This window comes from Microcaecilia unicolor, chromosome 1 (genome assembly GCF_901765095.1).
Source record: "Microcaecilia unicolor chromosome 1, aMicUni1.1, whole genome shotgun sequence".
In the NCBI taxonomy this organism is placed as follows: domain Eukaryota; kingdom Metazoa; phylum Chordata; class Amphibia; order Gymnophiona; family Siphonopidae; genus Microcaecilia; species Microcaecilia unicolor.
Genome location: NC_044031.1, coordinates 200969130 through 200993051, shown reverse-complemented (window position 1 = coordinate 200993051; position 23922 = coordinate 200969130). Strand labels below are relative to the sequence as shown.

At 41.1% G+C, this 23922-nt stretch overlaps 1 protein-coding gene across 1 annotated transcript in view; it reads left to right on the top strand.

Moving 5' to 3' along the window:
• The window catches only part of CNTNAP2 (contactin associated protein like 2), a 2081195-nt gene that overhangs the window by 400195 nt on the left and 1657078 nt on the right, over positions 1-23922 (top strand). The window contains exon 3 of the mRNA XM_030203705.1: positions 17865-18012. Coding sequence (XP_030059565.1) covers positions 17865-18012 — 148 coding nt within the window. The remainder of the gene's footprint in view (positions 1-17864; positions 18013-23922) is intronic.

The window sequence follows — 23922 nt, the reverse complement described above, 5'->3', positions numbered from 1 at the left end:
TGTCTTCAGCTTCAGTTAGTCCTCGGTTCCAGTTTGGCTTTGCTTCAGCTGAACTTCAGTTCCAGCCTCTACTTCAGCCAAGCCTTGTCTTCGGTTCCAGCTTGTCTATTGGACCTCCTCTTGTCCTGTCTCCACCTGCCAGACTGAGCCTTAATCACACAGTCCTGTATCTAGCCTTGGAGTAACTCGCATGTTGCCAGTCGGTGCCTAGCTATCCCTTGGGATGGCTAAGCAGTGTCAATTCATCTGTGACCCAAGGGCTCACCTTTCCAGTTGTGTGAGTGTGATTAAGAAGAATGATTTCCTTAATCCCTTATGTAAAGCCCTGGCCAAAACAAGTACTTTTCTTTTTAAACTACACATGCTATTAAACAGGTATAAAAGCCAATGTGGAATTTTTCCCCTACATGTGTATTCCCTTTCTGAAATCTCTGTGTAGTGTAGACCTCTGCTTACAAATAGCAACTTTCTGTGATATTTTCACATGGAGGCTGCAAATAAGGACTCTAAAATAATCCCCCTATGTATATCACAGTCATCCTTGAAGCTTACCTTTTTAAGGCATTTCCAGGTGGGTCCAGCTTTTGCTTATTCTGGACCCAGGCTTTGGAACACTCTACTCTGTTATCTTAAATTTGAAACCTCACACTGCACCTTTAAAAAGCTTCTGAAATCCTGGTTTTTCATGCAGGCTTTTCCTACATAATATAGGGCACATTTAGCTATCTTACTTAATCTTTTTTTTCCTTTTCTTCTTTCTTTGCTCTCTCTGAGCTTTTATTGTAGTCCGCTTAGATGCCATTTAGCGATTGGCAGTATATCAAGTAAAATGAAATAAATAAATAAGTCCCCTAGGTCTTGCTTTTGCCTTTTCTCGCTATCATGATTTCTTAAGCTGCATTTTCACATGTATCTTTGTCTATTTCTTTTCATAACCTCTCTCAATTTATGTGACTTAGTTTAACTGTATCCTCCCTTCCCCTTTTCTATTTTATATGTTGCTACTGTAACCTAGGCTCCCTGTTGTGACTTTCTCCCCCTTTCTATTTTTTATATTTTCACCTGATATAAACAGCCTAGATATGTTAAATATGTTGAACTGTGAGGAGAAACAGGTAACACATGATAGAAACATTTATATACCTGAAATGCATTAATAAAGCATGCAAGGCAAAATTTTTCTTTCAATAGAAGGAAAGCTCTAAAGCAATATACAGCTCCAAGGGGACATACTTGCAACAACATCAAACAGAATCTGTGGAAAGGGTGAGTGATTATTGAAATGCCTTCTCAGAAGAGATGATGGACACAAAAATGGTAATAGAATTTAAAAATCATGAGATAGATGCAAAGGGTCCCTAATAAGATGGTAATAAGCACTGAGGTAACCCACTTGGAGTGACAGTTACAATCCAAAACAGCTGTGTGTGCTTGAGCACCTCCAATATTAAGCAAACTCCTTGACAGTGTCCAGGGAAAGGTAATTTCCCTTGGGCTTAGCACTCTCATTCATTTTGAAAAGTTGCCACTTATACTTTCCAAGAAAGCATGGGGTAGCCAGCAAGGAGCAGCATTTAAAACCCCCAAAGACAAAAGGTTTGCTCATGGACAAGAAGGTAGAGGAAGAGGGCATAGAGATTTATATAAGAACATGTGGAAGCATCTTGTTAAAGTGGACACAATGATAATGAACAGAATACATGGGCTATTTTGGTCATTATTTGTCATCATTTACTATTTTACTACATAACTGAATGGATTACTCCATTAGGATCTATTGGCACTTTTTACAGCCAGCCAAGAGCTAGGATGCTGAGCTTTATGAACCACTGGTGAGATTCAATGTGACATTTCTAATGTTAGTCATTTTTATTGCCCTGAAATATATCTGCATAGTACTGTACTGTCTGATATAAATGCAACATTCAATTTAAGTGCAATATAAGTACACGTGTTTCTATTTATTCTACTCTTGGGTTCACTCTTTATGCTCTCAGAGATTGTGCTAAAGTTAAGGTTAGCTGATCTGTGTAGTTACTTTTCTTTCTTATTGTTTACAGAATTATGTACAATAGAGTTAATATTCAGGCAGTGACGCTGAGCATTTTGCTGACCATCACCAGCATTATTCCTGAATATTCAATGCCGGGCCATGTCTGAGCTTCAGCGTTGAATATCTAGTTTATGCGGTTACGGCTAACACATGGCTGGTTAAGTCAATATTCAGAACTTAACCGGCCATGGTCTGGCACATAGAGATTGGGCTGAATTGTATCCACTTACCCTGGCCACTTAAATGCTGAATATTGGCACTTAAGCAGCCAAGTCTGACTCCGTCTCTGGAACGCCCCCAAAATAGCTGGCTTTCACTTAGGTGCTAACTGCTAATTTTCAGAGAGAGATAACATCTTAAGTCCTGCTGAAAATTATCGGATATCCATGAACAAGTGATTTAACCAGTCAAGAGCCATTTCTGGCTGGTTAAATCATTTTGAATATCAAAGAGAATGATTTTAATATTTAGGGGCCCTTTTACTCAGTAGCATAGCTACGAGTGGGCCTGAGTGGGCAGGGGCCCATCTACTTTGAGCTCCGGCCCACTCTGCAGCAATGAACACTTGTCAGGGCCAGTGTTAGTTGGAAGGTCAAACTGGGCCCCACAACTGCTGTGGGCTCCCATGGTCTGACATCTCCCTCATCCTCCCCTACTCACGGCCTACCTTAATATACGTCCTTGTTTATAGGGATCACTGGCAGTAGCACTGATTCACTCATGCTGTCAGATACTGACCCTGGAGCCTACCTTGTGCTGCATCCCACCCCCTCTAAATTCTTGTTTCCACATGAGCTGAAAGTGGCAGAAGAAAAGCTCTACTAGATTATGCAAAATATGAAGGAAGTGAGATGCCAAATAACTATAAAAAGATACAGCTAATAACCTCACAAATATTCACTAACATTACTACTACTACTACTACTATAAATCACTTATACAGCGCTACCAGTCGTACGCAGCGCTTTACAATTGAACATGAAGGTAGACAAACTATTGAGATTGACATGGAGGAAAAAGCCTTAGCAAACTCAGACCACATGGGCATAAAAAAAATTTGAGTGGCACAACATTAGCTCTTTATGCCATCTTCAATTCATATTTTTAATTTTTAAATTATTAAATAATGAAAAAAAAAACACTTGGGACCCTGTTTACTAAAGTGCGCTAGCATTTTCAGTGCATGCTAAAAATTAGCACATGCTAACGCTAACACCTACAGCACTGCTTAGTAAACAGGGCCCTTAGCTTCTACAGAAATGCCCATCTTCATAGCACCATTAATAACACAGGGGCTGCTTCCAACAATAGCTGGCATTTCGAAAAAAACCTGTCAGGGATTAGTAGAATCTTCTGTGATGCACCTTAAAAGAAAACAGTATAGATTAAAATCACCCCTGGAAAACACTCTCAGTACTTACATTCTTTGCTCACTCAGCTTTAGATCACTGCTGCTTAAGGGCTGAAGTCTCAAAAATAGCATCCCAAAATTTCAAAAAGACGCCAACTGAGAAACCACCAATCACCAACAGAGGTGGGGTTACACTATCTCATTAAAAGAAATGGTACCATTCAATTTTCCCATTCAATCCCATCGGATTGAATTACTCAAGGCCCATCTCTTCTCCCTTGCTTTTGGTGCCTAACCACCTTCCCATTCCTGATACCTACACTGACTACATAGTTTTTACCTTTAGATTGTAAGCTCTCTTGAGCAGGGACTGTCCTTCCCCATGTTTAAACTTGTACAGCGCTGCGTAACCCTGGCAGCGCTATAGAAATGCTAAGTAGTAGTAGTAGTAAATCTAACGTTGTTTCATCTGTAACAATTGCTTCCGTCTATCACCTCCTCTCTTGTGCGGCGCTACCCAATCTAGCACAATAAACTTCAAGGAGGAAAATTAATGATTCAGTTGTCTACAATGATTAGCCAAGCATGTATCTTTTTGTGTTACAATTGTACTCCTATGCTCCAACATTTGTATTTTAAAAGGATGTGAAGTTTGCTCAACATATGGTTTGTTGCAAGGGCATTGGATACAGTAGACAACAAAGGACATAAGGCAGGTAGTATTAGTGTATAACTTGTATACTTTTATAGAAATAGAGATGATCTAGATTTTCAATAGGAGGGTGAGTTTCTTCAAGGGGTAATGACAAATCATAACAGGAAAACTCCATATATGGAAGCCCTCACAGTTAAGCTGTGAGGGTGTTAACATTGGCTGAAGCCAAGGCAGCCAGGAAAGGGAAGGAAAGAGGGGGGAGGGAGTAAGAGTAAAACTACTGAGTGGTTAACTTAGCAACAGTAAAGGAGGAAAGGGATTGGGTAAAAGAGAAGAGATGGGATTGGTTGGAAAGGAAGTTAGGACAGGGTAAAGTTTTGGCGCATAGAAGTAGTTTTTTAGTTAGGTAGGAGAGGGTTAGGGTGAATAGGAGGGAGTTGAAAGACCCTTCCCAGCCCGCCCTTGGTGGAGGGAGTGGGTGATGGGGGGGGGGGGGGGGAGATTTGGGATGGTTTGGGATAAGTGGGAGGAAGTTTTGGGGAAGTTGGGTAGCAGCTTTAAATAAAAAGGATGCCTGGATGATGGGTTTAAGAGGCACCAGAAGCTGTTAAATGAATATTATGAAATATATGAAATGGAAATGAACTCATGGGCGGAACCGCCATGAGTAAGAGGTGGCTTGACGGTAACGTAAGTCACATGGGTGGAGGGTGGTAAGGTGTGGAGAAAGGGAGCCAGTTCATTACGGAATGGCTTAACATTATTAATCACACTGTGAAGTGGGAAGAAAGTGATCCAGTTCGTTACTGAATGGCTTAACATTAACCGCATTGTGAAGTTAACCTGGTGGAAAGAGTGATATGTTACTAAGTTGATGTTAAGTAAAATGAATTTATTAATATTTGGAAATAAAGCTGCAGCCAAATTTTATTCCAAAAAAAGTGTTGTTTGAGTTATTTAAAGTTATAAGAGTGTGTTATGGGCTGCCGGAAGTGCGAATGTCAATGTTAAGTAAGCCCATTCATTGTAGGAGAAAAATGACTTCTCTTAAAGGAGGAAAAAAGTGTCTATTAAAGGAGGAAAAAGCCTCATGAAGCTTTTCTTTCATACACAACTGTTAAGAGAGCTGGGGCTGCTTCATCATAGGCAAAAAAACATCCTATTCTTATGATATAAAGCCTCCTTCAGCTAATAACTAAAGTTCAAGTGAAACAGATTTCAAATGTTTAAATAAACACTTAACTTAGACTGTTGAATCCTCGCCGTTATTCTGTCTCTTCTTTAGTGACCGTGGCCAGCGTTGGCCACCCTTTTGCCAATGCTGCGTCAGAACCACCAGTCAAAATATCAAAATCCGTTCAGTTATTGGGGAAAATACACTGCTTAGATAAGCAGCATAAAATGTATTGTTCTGTTTTGGGATCTTGCCAGGTACTTGTAACCTGGATTGGCCACTGTTGGAAACAGGATGCTGGGCTTGATGGACCTTCGGTCTGTCCCAGTATGGCAATGCTTATGTTCTTATATTCTTAAGATAGACTCCAATATGTTTTAGTAGACTCTAAGCTTTCTAAACCAAAGCCCTTATTGTTTAGGGTTTCACAATGTGCACTTCTCTCACCTCTACTTTTCAATTGTTTTTACTTATTTATTTATTTTTTACATTTGTATCCCACATTTTCCCACCTAATTGCAGGCTATTTGTTATTGAAGTTGCAAGTAGTTATGGGTTCATATCCATATTTTGCAGTTGATATTCAGTTATATGTTCTTTTGGGCTCTCTTTGTGAAGCAGTTGGAGAAGTTGTTGACATGTTTCACTGCAATTAAGAGTTAGATGGTATTGAACAAACTTCAATTGAACTCTTCTAAGATTGAATTTTTATGGGTCCATAGAGAGAGCTGCCCTTATCCTCACCCTATTTTGCTGTAGGATAGAATTACCACAGTAGCAAAGGATCAAGTACGTAGCTAACAAGTTGAATTGGATGCAGGGTTGACCTTTGAAAGTCACATTTCTCATACAGTTAGGTCTTAGCCACAAGTTAACTCTTGTTTTTATTGTTTACACCAAGTTCATAAGATTCATTCCTATTTCACTTTGTCTGGTCAACTGCTCTATGTATATGTGATTTTGTGCATTGATTATTGCAATGTATTGTAACCCCCAAGGGGTTAAAAATTGTAAAATAAAATTTTAAATAGTGGTTTTGCGGGGGGGGGGGGGGGCTAAAAAGGGGGTCTCTTTTGGGGTTTAAAATTATAACTTCAACGGTACAGGGTGGGTTAATTTAATTTTTGATATCTGTTTTAATTTAATTCAGGATTTTAAAGGGGGTTTCCTGGCCGATAATTGTGAGGCAGTCATTAAAAATAATTTAATTTAAAAAGTAAAAACTCTAACTACTATAGGAGAATACAAACTCGATAGAAAATATACCAACCTACCAAAAGGAGTTTGATTAATATATGTGAAGATAGTATGGAGGTGTCCCTTCAAATTGGTGAAAAACAAATTTTGTCACCCCTTATATAACTTAAGTCTTAACAAATAGAACCTCAAACCTCCTAGCAAGGAACAATACCAAAGTATTACCAATCCTTTGCATAAACAGGAGTAGGTTAATATCATAGGTTCTATTTAAGGGAGAAAAAGAGAAAAAAAACCAACGCAAAAACTCATGCTACATGAGAAAACCGTATGGGATAAAAAAACTCTCTTTCCCTCTTAAAGACTGTATATAAATTATAAATTTAAACGGACACCAAAAAGCCAAACTACCCCAAAACTGACCCCAGCCAGTAAAAGACTACCTAAAGAAGCCCTCCTGGGAGGAAAAAAACCTGAAGTTCAATTAAAGATAACATAAAGCCTCAAATAGATATTTAAAGGAACCTTCTCTATCCTGCCATAGTATGTAGCAAACCAGGTTTACTTAACTTAATCCAGGCGTAGCAACTTCAGGAAAAATTTCAATCAAAAATCCCCCCTAGAAGGACTCCGGAGCCTTATAAAGTTTCTGCAGCGGCGAAAAAAACACCATAGCCCGGTGGGTATGCCAGAGCAGATTTGATTTAGTGAATTTGGTATGTTTTGGTGTAAGTTTGGCTTTAAAAATTTGGTAAATAGTTTTTTCATTAATTCCTATGGGAAAGGAATAAATAAAATGGAGCTTCAGTTGGGTAAGGTAGAATTCCATGATGCAGTGGAAGAAAAATACGGATCTAAAGAAGCATTTTCATTGGATAAGAGAGGGTCGAGTGTCCAAGTGGAGCGACGGTTGGCTTGCCAACGGCTAGAAGGTCAGTTGCTGAGAGGAAGCTGCTGGGGTGGGAGAGTGAACAGGGCTGAATGGCAGTGATCAAATAGGAAGAAATAAGATTAAAATCTATTGAATGAAAGTATTGGGGTTGGAAGGAACGTGTGACTTTAATCTAAAGATAGAATTCTGAAAAAAAAAAGGAAGAGTAACGTATTGCATGGTGTGAGAAAGTTAAAGTGTGTCTTGGATGAACTTAATTGAAAGGGAAAGTTACAGTGTGAACTTAATTGAAAGGGAAACAGTGGCAAACTTAGTTTCAGACTTGTTACTGAAACAATTGTGAAAAAAGTTACTTTAATTTCAGTGTTAGAGGGGAAACTATATGCCTGCTAATATTAAAGAGGATAGGGCATAGATCGTATGGGGTTCTGTGAGACGGAATGTTGGGTGAAGTGGTGTTTGTGAAAGGCTGAGTGAGAAACAGTGGAGCAGTGTGATGTCCTGTTAACTCCTGTGAAGAGAGGGAAACTAAAAGTAAGTGCAGGCCTGGAAGATAAGACATTTTTAATTATTTTTTTTTAAATAGTTGACTTGCCCACAGTTTTTCTATTGATTAATTTTAAATGTCATATAGAATAATTGATTCTATACAAATAGGGAGATAGGGTGTTGCCTCATGTTTTATTTTGTTAAGTGAGGTGTAGGGCGAAGATGAAAATCCTGAGGAGCAGGCTTCAGAGAAGTTTCTTGGGCCCCCATGCAAGAAAGGCTTCGCTGTTCGCTGTCTAAGGGAACAAATAAAATCTTCCACAGCTAAGTGATTTTTGATTAACAGGAAAGAGACACTAACCTGATGAGCCATTGGAATCCAAAATCCTGTACAGTGAAGATCCTGTAAGAACACGATTCACAAAGAATCAGTTTTTTTTTTAGAAGACAAAGGTTAAAAGTTCAATGAGAATATAATTATAGGTTGTTGCTAAAGAGAAATATACTTATCTGATGTCAGTCAGTTATCCGTTATTGAAATTATCCTGTAAAAACATGGTATGAAAGTAATTCTGTTGATTCCAAGGTGGTATACTTATACACTGATTATTAGGAAAAAGAAGTGGTTAATACATTAATATGCTAGCTGTTTTAAATATTTATCTTAATGAATAAAAATAATTTATGAACATTGGTGTCTGATTTTACCAAGTAAAGAAAAATAAGCTAACTGAAAGTGATTCAAATTTTCCCCTCATACGTCATGTGTGAGGGTGGAATTTGAGTTTAAATGTGCACCTTCTCTCTGTTCTCGGCAGTGTGGTCCTAAGCACTCGGTTTGACTACCAACCTAACACCAGGTATTCTGGGACCCACTTCATAGAGCCGAGGGAAACAGGGGGCGGGGGTTACATTATTGTTTGCAGAATTACCAGCTAAGAGTTTAAAGAGACTCCAATGTGTGCAAAATTCTGTACTCCGGCTTTTGACAAATTCTGAGTTGCTGATTCCTTCTTTTTTTGCACAGACTGTCAATAGGGAAATGTTTCTCCTTCAAATTGTTAGTTTTAATGTTTAAGATTTTTCAAGGAATGGTGCCTGGATATCACAATTTATGTTCCTAATAGTCTTCTGCACTCTCAGAATGAGAGATATTTCTTATTCCTTCTGCCAGATCTTTTTGACTTGAATGTGCTCATTCTTATTCCTTGTTTTTTTTTCAGTGGAATAAAACTCTTTCCTCTTCTAGAATTATAGATGATTTATTGGTGTTTTGAAGAGCTATTAAAACATTTTTGTTTAACTGAGTCCTATTTAAGGAAGACAATTTTAGATTTGCTGGCTTAATTTATGGGCACCTGTTTTCCTGTTTATTTTATTATTATTATTATGGGTCCTTTTACAAAGGTTTGGGAAAAAGTGGTCTTAAAGTGCCCTTAAGCAGATTCTTCCTATGCACTAAGACCATTTCTTGTTGCAGCCAGAAAATGGCCAATTTCCAGTTTCTGGCATTCATGGCCAAGCATTGTTGCCAATAGTGTGTGGCCATTAAAAAAGAGTAGAGCACACTCTTTTCCTATATGATATAAATAAAATAGCTTAAACACTTGGGGACCCTTTTACTAAAGAGTTGCCTCACAGCAAAGGGTTTGCCACACGGCATCCCGGAACTACCGCTGGCCCAACATAGCTGCCAGCAGTAGTTCCGCCTCAAACATGCACCATTTCCAGTGCTATGGAAATTTTTCTTTAATTATTAGCACAGTGCTAACCCAACAGTAATCAGGCAGTGCTGTGGGCTGCCAAGTTACCGCCAGGTTACTGCGGGAGCCCTTACCGCCACCTTCAATGGGTAGCAGGAATTGCTCCCGCCTGCATGGCCAAGCGGTAAATGCAATTTTACCACATGGCCATGTCATTTTTCAACCTTTTTTACCCACTATGGTAAAAAGGGCCCCGGTGCATGGCAAAAATGGCCACTGCCACAACCGCAGGGCCATTTTTACAGCAGCTTGATGAAAGGGCCCCTCGGATAACTAATGGATTGAGATAACACCTCCCTCCATTGTCTACTGGAAAGTCTGTCTGGGATGTGTATTTTTTTGTCTCTAGTTTACCTTTTCTTCGTATTTTCATTGTTGGCTCATTTAAATATGACAATGTGTTTTTTTTTTATATTGCAGCCTTATTGCTTGACTTATGTATATGTCTTACAAGGCTATTCAATTACTGTGTCAATATTCTGCTGCATTGTTCATTTCTTTGTTATGTTTCTAACAACAATAACAATTATCCTATATAATAATTCTCACTTCCAACATTCTAATGTGCCTGGTACTGTGGCTCCCTCAGAGGTGGTCTGCTAGGCAGTTTAGAATGCACTGACGTCAGTGATGTCACTGACAGCTGATTCCAAGGCAAGGAGAGGAGTAGGGAAACATGCAGAGCATGTTTCCCTACTCCTCCTCCTGCCTGGGAAACAGCTGTCAGTGCCCCCCCCCCCTCGGCGCAACACCCAAGCCCCTGCCCTGCAAAACCACGAGCCAGGCAGGGGGAGGAGTAGGAAAACACGCTCCGTGTGTTTCCCTACTCGTGTTTCCCTACTCCTCCCCCTGCCTACCAATCAGCTCTTAGTGCCTCCCCCCCTCGGCACAACACCCAAGCCCCTCTGCCACGGCGCAGCACCCAAGCCCCTACCCCCCTCGACGCATCACCCAAGACCCTCCCCCCGGCGCATCACCAAAGCCTCTACCCCCCCTCTCGGGCACATCAACGCCCTCGCCACCCGCAGCCACCAATACTAACGCTGTCCGGCCGCTGCTGCTTCTCCTGTGGAGCAGCAGCGGCTGGTACAAAAAGAAAAAAGCAAAAAAAAGATTTTTAACCTGAAACGCGGCTCCGTAGACAGCCATCTGGCATTGGCTGTCGTCACTGCAGCCGATCCTCCTCTCCCCTCCACGTCACTGCCCCTGCAGGAAGATCCCGGAGGAGCGCAGCAACGTCAGAGGGGAGAGGAGGAGCGGCTGCAGAGATGACAGCCAATGCCGGATGGCTGTCTACGGAGCCATGTTTCAGGTTTAAAATCTTTTTTGGCTTTTTTCTTTTTGTACTGGCCACTGCTGCTCAACAGGAGATGCAACAGCGGCCGGACAGTGTTAGTATTGGCGGCTGCGGGTGGCAAGGGGGTTGATGTGCCTGAGGGGGGGGGTAGGGGCTTGGGTGATGCGCTGGGGGGGGGGGGTAGGGGTTTAGGTGATGTGCCGAGGGGGGAGGGGAGGGTCGCTGGACATGGGTGACTGCAGGGGGAGAGGAGGGTCGCTGGACATGGATGGCTGCAGGGGGGGCAGGGAAGAGGTAGGTGGGGAGGGGGTCCTGAGACCAGATGGGTGGCTGCAGGGGAGGGCAGGGGAGACAGAAGGGATGCTGCAGGGGGGGCAGGGGAGAGGAGGGTCACTGGACATGGGTGGCTACAGGGGGGGGCAGGGGAGAGAGGTGGGTCGCTGGACATGGGTGGCTACAGGGGGGCAAGGAGAAAGGAGAGGAGGGTCGCTGGACATGGGTAGCTGCAGGGGGAGAGAAGGGTTGCTGGACATGGGTGGCTGCAGGGGGGGCAGGGGGATAGGAGAGTCGCTGGATATGGGTGGCTGCAGGGGGGGCAGGGGGAGAGGAGGGCCGCTGCAGATGCGTGGCTGCAGGGGCAGAGGAGGGTTGGTGGGGAGAGGGTCCTGAGACCAGATAGGTGGCTGCAGGGGGGGCAGGGGAGACAGGAAGGATGCTGCAGGGGGGGGGATTACCTTGCTAGCACCCGTTTCATTGCCTACTGAAACGAGCCTTTTATGCTAGTTTGAAATAAAAAGATCAGTGCATGAGTCCTTACCATCACCTATTTTGCAGATGATACAGGTTCATGCGTTAATCACACATTAACTGATTAGCCTAAAAATGTCAACTCTCCTCCCCCAGACATACCCCCTCCATTTAAAAAAAGAATATTTTTTAGCATGTGGTATGACCATGCATTGCAAAATTACCACAGTAAACCCTTTCAAACTGTGGTAAGCATGTGCTAGTGCATATCACAGAACATAAGAGTAGCCACACTGGGTCAGACCAATGGTCTTGTTACAAGTAATGTTACAGTTCTAATATGATATTTAAGAATAGGGGGAATTACTCAGAGCATTTGGTCACAGCATTTGCTGTATTTAATAAATATGGGAAAAGTAAATTTTTGATTCTACTGTTCTGTTTTCCACCAATTACCTATAAGGTAATAAGATTTACAATTGCAAGAATAAGCAGGAATTGAATATTATATTTGTTGAATTACATTAACCTGCACTGCAAGATTTAAGAACATGTGCAAAAGACCATATATTTAACTTCAGAAGAGTTTATACAGGTAATGTAATAATGTTACAAATGAGAGGCAGCGTTAAAGGATCTTGGTACAGGAGAAATTTGCTACAAGATAACAGATCTGAATCATAAATCATAAGTTAACTTACAAAATCTTTGTTGTAGAAGGTAACAGGAGTCCAGGAATCCTTACAGCAGCCATTGGTGGGGGAGGAGGGACGAGCAGAGAAAGAGCAGGAAAAAAACACTAAAAAGGGGAGCTTGCTCCTGGCTTTTATAATGTCCCTAGGGCCACTGAGTCCTGGGTAATTTGCAGAGGAGCATGGTCCTAGGTGCACTGAGTCATGGGTAATTTGCCTGTTGAATTTACAACTTTTCTGAGGGCCTCTTTTATGGTCCTGTTCATTCTCTCTACCTGCCCAGAACTCTGTGGGTGATATAGAACATGAAGCTTGTGTTTTATATTTAGGGCTTGTAATAGGACTGTGAAAATCTCACCCACAAATGCTGGTCCACAATCCGAGTCGATGATTTAAGGAGTGCCAAACCTGCAAATAAACACAAAAGCAGCATATACGGCATCCAATTTGGATTACCAAAGCAGTTTCATTCATTGAGAAGTACTTCTTATGCGCAAAATAAGCAAAAATTATACATGGTATCACTATCTCATAAGTAAAAAAGGCACAGATCTGTTTATTTTAAAATGTATCAGAGACAGCCATGTATGTATGTATCAATTCCTGGCCCATAAAAATCCTAAATTTAAAGCTTGAACTCTGAAAGAGAGAGAAAAAGACACTTTCACATTAATTTAAAAGGTCACATGGCTCCACGGTTCTGGTAGGACAGTCTATCTAGCCCAGTATCCTGTTTTCCGAACAGTGGCCAAGCCAGGTCACAAGTACCTGGCAGAAACCCAAATTGTGGCAACATTCCAAGCTACCAATCCCAGAGCAAGCAGTGGCTTCCCATGTCTGTTTCAATAGCAGACTATGGACATTTCCACCAGGAACTTGTACATAAGTACATAAGTAATGTCATACTGGGAAAAGACCAAGGGTCCATCGAGCCCAGAGGCCAAGGGCATCTGGCAAGCTTCCCAAACGTACAAACATTCTATACATGTTATTCCTGGAATTTTGGAGTTTTCCAAGTCCGTTTAGTAGCGGTTTATGGACTTGTCCTTTAGGAAACCGTCCAACCCCTTTTTAAACTCTGCTAAGCTAACCGCCTTCACCACTTTCTCCGGCAACGAATTCCAGAGTTTAATTACATGTTGGGTGAAGAAAAATTTTCTCCGATTTGTTTTAAATTTACTACACTGTAGTTTCATCGCATGCCCCCTAGTCCTAGTATTTTTGGAAAGCGTGAACAGACGAAAATGGTGTTAAAGGGGCGATCAAGGAGGACAAAGCCGTAGCGGAGAAATTAAATGAATTCTTTGCTTCGGTCTTCACCGAGGAGGATTTGGGGGGGACACCGGTGCCGGAAAGAATATTTGAAGCGGGGGAGTCGGAGAAACTAAACAAATTCTCTGTAACCTTGGAGGATGTGATGGGTCAGTTCAGCAAGCTGAAGAGTAGTAAATCACCGGGACCTGATGGTATTCATCCCAGAGTATTAATAGAACTAAAAAATGAACTTGCGGAGCTACTGTTAGAAATATGCAATCTGTCCCTAAAATCGAGTGTAGTACCGGAAGACTGGAGGGTAGCCAATGTTACTCCGATTTTTAAGAAGGGTTCCAGAGGAGATCCGGGAAATTATAGACCGGTGAGTCTGACGTCGGTGCCGGGCAAGATGGTGGAGGCTATTATTAAGAATAAAATTGCAGAGCATATACAAAAACATGGACTGATGAGACAAAGTCAGCACGGATTTAGTGAAGGGAAGTCTTGCCTCACCAATCTAATGCATTTTTTTGAGGGGGTAAGCAAACATGTGGACAATGGGGAGCCGGTTGATATTGTATATCTGGATTTTCAGAAGGCGTTTGACAAAGTGCCGCACGAAAGACTCCTGAAGAAATTGCAGAGTCATGGAATCGGAGGTAGGGTATTATTATGGATCAAGAACTGGTTGAAAGATAGGAAGCAGAGAGTAGGATTGCGTGGCCAGTATTCTCAGTGGAGGAGGGTAGTTAGTGGGGTCCCGCAGGGGTCTGTGCTGGGTCCGTTGCTTTTTAATGTATTTATAAATGACCTAGAGATGGGAATAACTAGTGAGGTAATTAAATTCGCCGATGACACAAAATTATTCAGGGTCGTCAAGTCGCAGGAGGAATGTGAACGATTACAGGAGGACCTTGCGAGACTGGGAGAATGGGCGTGCAAGTGGCAGATGAAGTTCAATGTTGACAAGTGCAAAGTGATGCATGTGGGTAAGAGGAACCCGAATTATAGCTACGTCTTGCAAGGTTCCGCGTTAGGAGTTACGGATCAAGAAAGGGATCTGGGTGTCGTCGTCGATGAAACGCTGAAACTTTCTGATCAGTGTGCTGCTGCGGCTAGGAAAGCGAATAGAATGTTGGGTGTTATTAGGAAGGGTATGGAGTCCAGGTGTGCGGATGTTATAATGCCGTTGTATCGCTCCATGGTGCGACCGCACCTGGAGTATTGTGTTCAGTACTGGTCTCCGTATCTCAAAAAAGATATAGTAGAATTGGAAAAGGTACAGCGAAGGGCGACGAAAATGATAGTGGGGATGGGACGACTTTCCTATGAAGAGAGGCTGAGAAGGCTAGGGCTTTTCAGCTTGGAGAAGAGACGGCTGAGGGGAGATATGATAGAAGTGTATAAAATAATGAGTGGAATGGATCAGGTGGATGTGAAGCGACTGTTCACGCTATCCAAAAATACTAGGACTAGAGGGCATGAGTTGAAGCTACAGTGTGGTAAATTTAAAACAAATCGGAGAAAATTTTTCTTCACCCAACGTGTAATTAGACTCTGGAATTCGTTGCCGGAGAACGTGGTACGGGCGGTTAGCTTGACGGAGTTTAAAAAGGGGTTAGATAGATTCCTAAAGGACAAGTCCATAGACCGCTATTAAATGGACTTGGAAAAATTCCGCATTTTTAGGTATAACTTGTCTGGAATGTTTTTACGTTTGGGGAGCGTGCCAGGTGCCCTTGACCTGGATTGGCCACTGTCGGTGACAGGATGCTGGGCTAGATGGACCTTTGGTCTTTCCCAGTATGGCACTACTTATGTACTTATGTACTTATGTACCTGTTCCACTCCACTCATTATTTTATATACCTCTATCATGTCTCCCCTTAGCCGTCTCTTCTCCAAGCTGTATAGCCCTAGCCTCCTTAGTCTTTCTTCATAGGGAAGTCGTCCCATCCCCGCTATCATTTTAGTCGCCCTTCGCTGCACCTTTTCCAATTCTACTATATCTTTCTTGAGATGCGGCGACAAGAATTGAACACAATACTCAAGGTGCGGTCGCACCATGCAGCGATACAACGGCATCCTCACACCTGTTTTCCATACCTTTCCTAATAATACCCAACATTCTATTCGCTTTCTTAGCCGCAGCAGCACACTGAGCAGAAGGTTTCAGTGTGTTATCGACGACGACACCCAGATCCCTTTCTTGGTCCGTAACTCCTAACGTGGAACCTTGCATGACGTAGCTATAATTCGGGTTCTTTTTTCCCCACATGCATCACCTTGCACTTGCTCACATTAAACATCATCTGCCATTTAGCCGCCCAGTCTCCCAGTCTCGTAAGGTCCTCTTGTAATTTTTCACAATCCTGTCGCGATTTAACGACTTTGAATAACTTTGTGTCATCAGCAAATTTAATTACCTCGCTAGTTACTCCCATCTCTAAATCATTTATAAATATATTAAAAAGCAGCGGTCCTAGCACGGACCCCTGAGGAACCCCACTAACTACCCTTCTCCATTGTGAATACTGCCCATTTAACCCCACTCTCTGTTTCCTATCCTTCAACCAGTTTTTAATCCACAATAGGACATTTCCTCCTATCCCATGACCCTCCAATTTCCTCTGTAGCCTTTCATGAGGTACCTTGTCAAACGCCTTTTGAAAATCCAGATACACAATATCAACCGACTCCCCTTTGTCCACATGTTTGTTCACTCCTTCAAAGAATTGAAGTAAATTGGTCAGGCAAGATTTCCCCACACAAAAGCCATGCTGACTTGGTCTCAGTAATCCATGTCCTCGGATGTGCTCTGTAATTTTGTTTTTGATAATAGCCTCTAGCATTTTCCCCGGCACCGACGTCAGACTCACCGGTCTATAATTTCCCGGATCTCCCCTGGAGCCTTTTTAAAAAATGGGCGTTACATTGGCCACCCTCCAATCTTCCGGTACCACGCTTGATTTTAAGGATAAGTTGCATATCACTAGCAGTAGCTCCGCAAGCTCGTTTTTCAGTTCTATCAGTACTCTAGGATGAATACCATCCAGTCCAGGAGATTTGCTACTCTTCAGTTTGCCGAACTGCCCCATTACGTCCTCCAGGTTTACCGTGAAGTCAGTAAGTTTCTCCGACTCGTCCGCTTGAAATACCATTTCCGACACCGGTATCCCACCCAAATCTTCCTCGGTGAAGACCGAAGCAAAGAATTAATTCAGTCTCTCCGCTACGTCTTTGTTTTCCTTGATCGCCCCTTTTACCCCTCGGTCATCCAGCGGCCCAACCGATTCTTTTGTCCAAACCTTTTTTAAACCCAGATACACTAACTGCTGTTACCACATCCTCTGGCAAAGAGTTCCAGAGCTTAAATATTCATTGAATTAAAAAAAATATTTCCTCCTATTTGTTTTAAAAGTATTTCCATGTAATTTCCTTGAGTGTCCCCTAGACTTTGTACTTTAAGAACAAGTAAAAAATTGATTTACTTCTACTCATTCTACACCACTCAGAAGTTTGTAGACCTCAATCATATTCTCTCCTTATCTTTCTCTTTTCCAAGCTGAAGAACCCTAACTTCTTTAGCCTTTCCTCGTATGAGAGGAGTTCCATCCATTTTATCATTTTGGTTGCTCTTCTTTGAACCTTTTCTAATTCTGTTATATCTTTTTTTAAATATGTTGACCAGAACTGAATGCAATACTCAAGGTGAGGTGCTTGTGCAGCGCTGCGTACGCCTTGTAGCGCTATAGAAATGCTAAATAGTAGTAGTAGTAGCACTATGGAGTGATACAAAGGCATTATAGTATTTTTGGTCATTTTCACCATCCCTTTCCTAATAATTCCTATCATCCTGTTTGCTTTTTTGGCCACCACTGCACATCGAGCAGAAGATTTCAGCATATTATCTACAACAACACCTGGATCTTTTTCTTGGGTGCTGACCTCCAAGGTGTTTGTTCTATTTGTCTTGAAGTTACATATACAATTATAGAACCCATTGTGGGCATTATCAGCAGGATAGGTTAAATAAATAATAAAGTCAAGTTTGCCATTTAGATATATGGACAGCAGCTGAATTTGGCACTCTCCAAATATATACATATTTGCCTTTTTTTCTCAGAGTGCCCCTGGCCCCTTCTTTGCTTATTTATTTCATTTTTAGCTGTTTACTAACTCTTATGGACTTAATTTTGAGTGTTTCCCAAACTGTATAAGTGACTTTGAATATTTGGACCCATTATGTTTCATACAAAATTCAATTTTTACAATTATTTATTATTTTCTTCCTCTATAGGCTTTTCCAGGAAACATCAACTCTGATACAGTGGTCCGACATGATTTGCAGCATCCAATTGTTGCACGTTATGTCCGCATAGTTCCATTGGACTGGAACGACGAAGGACAAATTGGGTTGAGAGTTGAGATCTACGGCTGCCCCTACTGTAAGTACAAAACAATTGAAGTCCAGATGATTTAAGTTTCTAAAAGTCCTTCTATAAGTATATCGTAGCTTTATCTTAAGGGCCCCTCTACTACAATTCATTAAGAATCCCTTTTACTAAGATGTGGTAAAAAGTGGCCTGCAGTAATCTGAACATGTGAATTTGGTGCATTCTGGGCCATTTTTTACCATGGCTGAGAAAAAGGGCTTTTTTTTGGTGGGACGGTGAATGGCCGTGCATTAAAATGAAAAGTAGTTTGGCTATTTACTGCCTGAAAACTTACCGCCAGCCATTGACTTAGCAGTAAGGGCTCATGTGCTACTCATGCAATAATCAGGTAGCACTTGCTAATGTGGCCGTGTTGTGGATTACCGTTGGGAATGCCTCCCACAGTAGAAAATAGAAAAATATTTTCTACTGCAGGAAGTAGCACGCTCCAGCTTTGAAATTACTACCGGGCGCCAATGCTAGCCCGGCGGTAGTGTTGATTTGGTGCGTGCTATCTGTGCATTAGCCCTACCCCAGCTTAGTAAAAGAGCCCTTAAGTTTTAGGCTTAATGCCTTATAACACAGAGTTTTAATGTTTTCAAGCCTAAAGCTAACGCTACGTCCTGGGAAGGTGTTTCCACTATGTTTTATTGCAAGTCATGCATTAATATTCAGACTAACATACAGTACCTGCTTCCAGTTAAAGCAAAAGCACTTGGTGCCTCTTATTTAATATGTAGTAAGTGGTCCTGAGTAAATTTCCGGTAGATTTACGTTTCCACAAACATCTGCTATATTTCTAAATGAGCTTTCTAGCAAACTTTCTGAGAAATTTGACAGTGAAGGGGGTGTGTGTGATGATTTGTTTTTTTGCTGAATTCTACACATTCACATCAAAGTGGCTAATTAATTTAGAATTTTAAGCACAATTATACAAAATGTAGAAATGCACAGAAAATATTACTGTTTGGCTAGGGTTAAATTTATAATTTGTTTGTAAATGTGACCTATATATGAAAAAAAAGCACACAATACCAAAATGTCTGTGTTTTGGTGCATTTTCTGATGCTTGATATGTAAAATAACTTTGGGAAAAGGAAATGGGACTTAATATACTGCCTTTCTGAGGTTTTTGCAACTACATTCAAAGTGGTTTAAATATATTCAGGTCCTTGTTTTGTACCAGGGGCAATGGAGGATTAAGTGTCTTGCCCAGAGTCACAAGGAGCTGCAGGAAATTGAACTCAGTTCCCCAGGATCAAAGCCCACTGCACTAACCACTAGGCTACTCCTCCACTCCTTTGTGACCTTTTTGTGATGATTATTATAAAAGTAAGATGTGCTATTTGACTAATCTCATCATGTCTCTTCCTGTAATGCTGTTATACTGTCAGCAAATGCAGTGAAACAATTGGAGCATTTATATGAAGAACAGGCAGGTACCATTTCTAGGGAAGCGTTTCAAAATTAAATTTAAAAACCCACAATAAAACATCGACAAATGCATAGATGCTTTCAAATGCAATAAGCTGTCAGAGTATCTTATTGCTTTAACACATCACTGTGCATGTTTGCCTCATTGAAAGTACTCTACTCATCGTGGCCTTCATAGACACACTTGCAAGTGATGATTGGTTAAAATCGTAAAACACAGAGCAGGAGCAGTGTCTATTAACCTGTAACATGTAATGGGTTAGTGTTGTCTTACTGAAGCTGTGATGAAGGATAACATGAAGTACAATGAAACAGTAGAAAGAGCCTACTGCTGAACATAACAGTTACTTATTTTATTTCTGGAATCAACACAGTATATTCAGAATTGAGATATAGTGCATCAAAATTAATAGATGAATGGGGGCCACTAAAATTTGGATGTATTAAATCATGTACTTCATTTGCTGTTTTATAAGGATGCAAATTGAAAAACATACTTGCATACCTACAACTAGAAAAGGAATATCAATTGAATCATATCCATAGAGGGACCATAGCAACATGTATTTGTAGACTTTCTACCATGAGTGATGTGGAGCAGGTGGAGGTGAATCGATTTATCTGTCATTCAAAAAGTACAAAGGCCAGGGGACACTCAATGAAATTGCATGGAAATACTTTTAAAACAAATAGGAGGAAATATTTTAGTTAATCTCTGTAACTCGTTGTCAGAGGATGTGGTAACGACGGTTAGCATATCTGGGTTTAAAAAAGGTTTGGACAAGTTCCTGGAGGAAAAGTCCATAGTCCGTTATTGAGATGGATATGGTGGAGGCCATGGGATTGGTGGTTTGGAGTGGTGCTGCTGGTTGGGTTTCTGCCAGATACTCGTAGGCTGGGTTGGCCACTGCTGAAGGCAGGTTAATGGGCTGGACGGACCGTTGGTCTGACGCAGTGTGACTGTTCTTATGATATTTATTTATTCATATTATGAAGACCAACAGCAGTGACTTTCCTAGAGTTGTACAATATATTGTACAGCCTAGAAATATTGAAACGTGTTAGGAAATCCTTGTGCAAACTGCCAGAAAAATAGCAATTTTGGATTTTTAGGGGCCAACTGTCAAACAAGTGAGTATGTATGAAATGTGATAGTACATTTTAACTTGCATACTTTAGATTCATTTTTATTGGGGACAATTTCTCTTTGACATTAACTTGGGAAAAGTACATGTAAAATCTACATCCTGTGCTGGCCTTCACGGCGTTCCTTCTTCAATGATCTGTTCAAGTTCCTCTGCGTGTGTCTGACGCCAGACGCACGCAGAGGAAATTCAACAGAAGATCATTGAGGAAGCAATGCCGCGAAGGCCAGCACAGGACTTTGGCTGACGGGGGTTGGGGTCCCCCGTCAGCACAGGTACTCCACGGCGGTGGGGGCCGGTTTTTGCTGAGAAGGGGGGGTCGACAGGGTCACAGAAGGGGGTACAGGGGTCCGTAATGCGGTGCGGGGGGGAATGGAGGGAGGGCGGTGTCTGGAACAGTGAGGGAGGGTGGAGGATGGCCTTGCTAGCGCCCATTTCCTTCTCTTCAGAAATGGGCATTTTTTTCTAGTTACTAATAACTGGGATTAACAGTAAAATAGCACATCTTAACAGAAGCTTACATCAATATCTTCTCCCCTTAGGCACCTACGTGTACAATTACCATTTAAAATGTCGTTTGGGCACCTAAGTGGTATTCTAAAAATTGAATAACGCATATGCCCAGGAATCATGCCTAACTTTAGGCACAGCCATTTGCACCAGATGAAATGTGATGCAGATGTATGTGCCTACATTAAGTGTGTATCCCCTCTCATTCTATAACAATGTGTGTAAATGTTAGGCATGCCCCCGTTCCACCCATGATTCTCCCATTTCCAAGCCCCCTTTTTGAACTAACTCGTGTATTAAATTTAGACACGGATCCTGTGCCTACATTTACACACGCATATCCCAATTAAATCAAATTAGTGCCAGTAATTGCTTGTTAAACTATTCAATTATTGGCACTAATTAGCTCATTATTCAATTAAATTGGGCATGTGCCCAAATTTGGGCATGCAATTTGTAGCAACATTTATAGAATTAGGGGGTTAATTTACATCTGAGGATGACCACAAGTATGTCTCTTTCTGTAAAAGAAATTCATTAAATCAATTCAATGAATTTAGATGTTTAAAAAAAGTCTATCGCTAAGTAAGTGGTACTCTTTCTTTTAAAGAAATTTATAAAACCCTAAAATTTACTGGACCCGATATTCAGAAAGTCTTATGGTGTTCACCTTGATGCCAACTGCATGTATTTTTTTTTTATTCTTAGCAGTTATGCTTTTCACTTCATGCATAGAAAATGTTATCACAGGTTTTATACGTAAGAATTATGCAGATGTGTGTCAGAAGAATTAAGGGTGATATAGTAGATGTTGACTGTTCCTCTTTTAGTGGCAAAATTCAGACATTAATAAATACATATCCATTTAAATTATGCCAATGAACTCAATGGCTTCACTCAGATTGATAAGTGGCAACACCAAGCTTCACATAAAACTGCTGGATACATGAATAAGTTTAAAAAACAGGTTGGTACTTTAGTTTGCCACTGATGCAACTAAAAATCAATCCCACTATACTGTATATAATAAACCATATAAAACATTGAGGGGTCCTTCTACTAAGCTGCGGTAAAAAGTGGGCTGCGGTAGTGTGGATGCGAGAAATTGGTGTGTTTTGGGCCAATTTTTACCATGGCAAAGAAAAAAGGCACTTTCTATGAGGGAGTAAATGGCTGTACACTTACCGCCAACCCATTGACCTAGCAGTAAGGAATCATGCGCTAACCGAGCAGAAATCATGCATCGTGCGCCAACATGGCCAAGTTGCCAATTACCACCAGGAATGCCCCCTTCCCCTGTGGTAGAAAATAGAAAAATATTTTCAGGGAAACAGCATGTGCCGACTTTGAAATTACTGCTGGGTGCCCATGCTACCACAGCAGTAGTGTTGATTAGGTGCACGCTACCCACACGTTAGTCATACTGCTGCTTAGCAAAATGGCACCTCACAGGAACAATATTCAGCTTACTGCAGTTAATTAGTGTGTTTTTAAATGCTGGCCACCACTGGCTGTTTTCTACCCGGATATCCATACCTGTGTATCAACACTGACTATCCAGGTATAATGCAAGCACCAGCATTAGTCCAGATATCAGTGATATTCAGCCCAGTAGCCTGATAACTAACAGGACAATGAAAATATGACAGCCTTTTTGATTCTTAATTTTGGGGCACCTTTACTAAACTGTGGTAGAAAATGTCCTCTTTTTTTTCAGGCTGTGAGCTAATATTAACGTGCAGCAATTGAAAAAAACCCTCTTATTTGGGAGGCACTAAGGTTTCCTGTGTTAAGGACACGTAAACAAGTTAGCACGTGGTAATGTCAGCACACTAACAGGTGTATGCTTTCATGCCCATTCTCTACCCATGACACACCCCAGCCCAAAAATGTTTAGATATAATTAACACACCATTACTATGTGCTAAAAAGCAAAACTAATACCCTTTACTGCATCCTGCATTCGTCTATGTTTGCCATGTTAAGCATGTGTTAGTGTTTAACATGGCTTAGTATAAAGGCCCCTTTATCTGGATAATTACTCAGTTAGTGGTCTGAAAATCCCTGTTGGCTCCACCCAGACTCCACTCCTCGGACCGACCCAGCACTTCCTGGATAGCGCCAAGGGAGTCTGCCTCAATATTCAGCGGCGTTATCCAATTATATGCTACTGAATACTCAGATCATTCAGTTTAAATATCAGCCCCTGCATTTTTAAGCCTTATTCTCATTGTTTAAAGTAATAATAATACTTTTAAGTAGCTATCAATTACACTCATGTATAGTAATGTCTATCTTTGATCTTAACAGCAATATGATGGAACTATATAATCTCTAGGATTGTATGGGCTCCCTCTACTGGCAAATTATAATTAAAGGTGTCGTAGAAAAGTGTTAAGGATTTCACCTTAGTCTGGAGAAAAGTTAAACTCCTGAATTCAACCTCTTTCCCTCCCTTTTCTTTCTACTTGGGGCTTTTGTTTTACATATTTTTGCTATCATACTCTATTGTTTCAAATAAATGTATGAGTATCTCAGGATAATCATATCTAATCTGTAAAACTGAGAACATTGAGCTGAATTCATAAACTTGTTCTATTGTTTGTGTGTTTGTTTTTTGGTAATGACTAGCTTCTTTGTTAAAATTTCCATTTTTTTTTATACCGAGGGCAGGTAGGAGATAACAGGAAGAGAAAAGAGGAAACATAATTAAGTGTGTCACAATCATTTTGAATTTGAGAAGACTATGGTTGGGGGATGGGTGGCAAACGTAAATTAGCATTAAGTAGTGTAACAGCTATTCCGGGATGGCAAGAATGTTCAGCTAACCTGC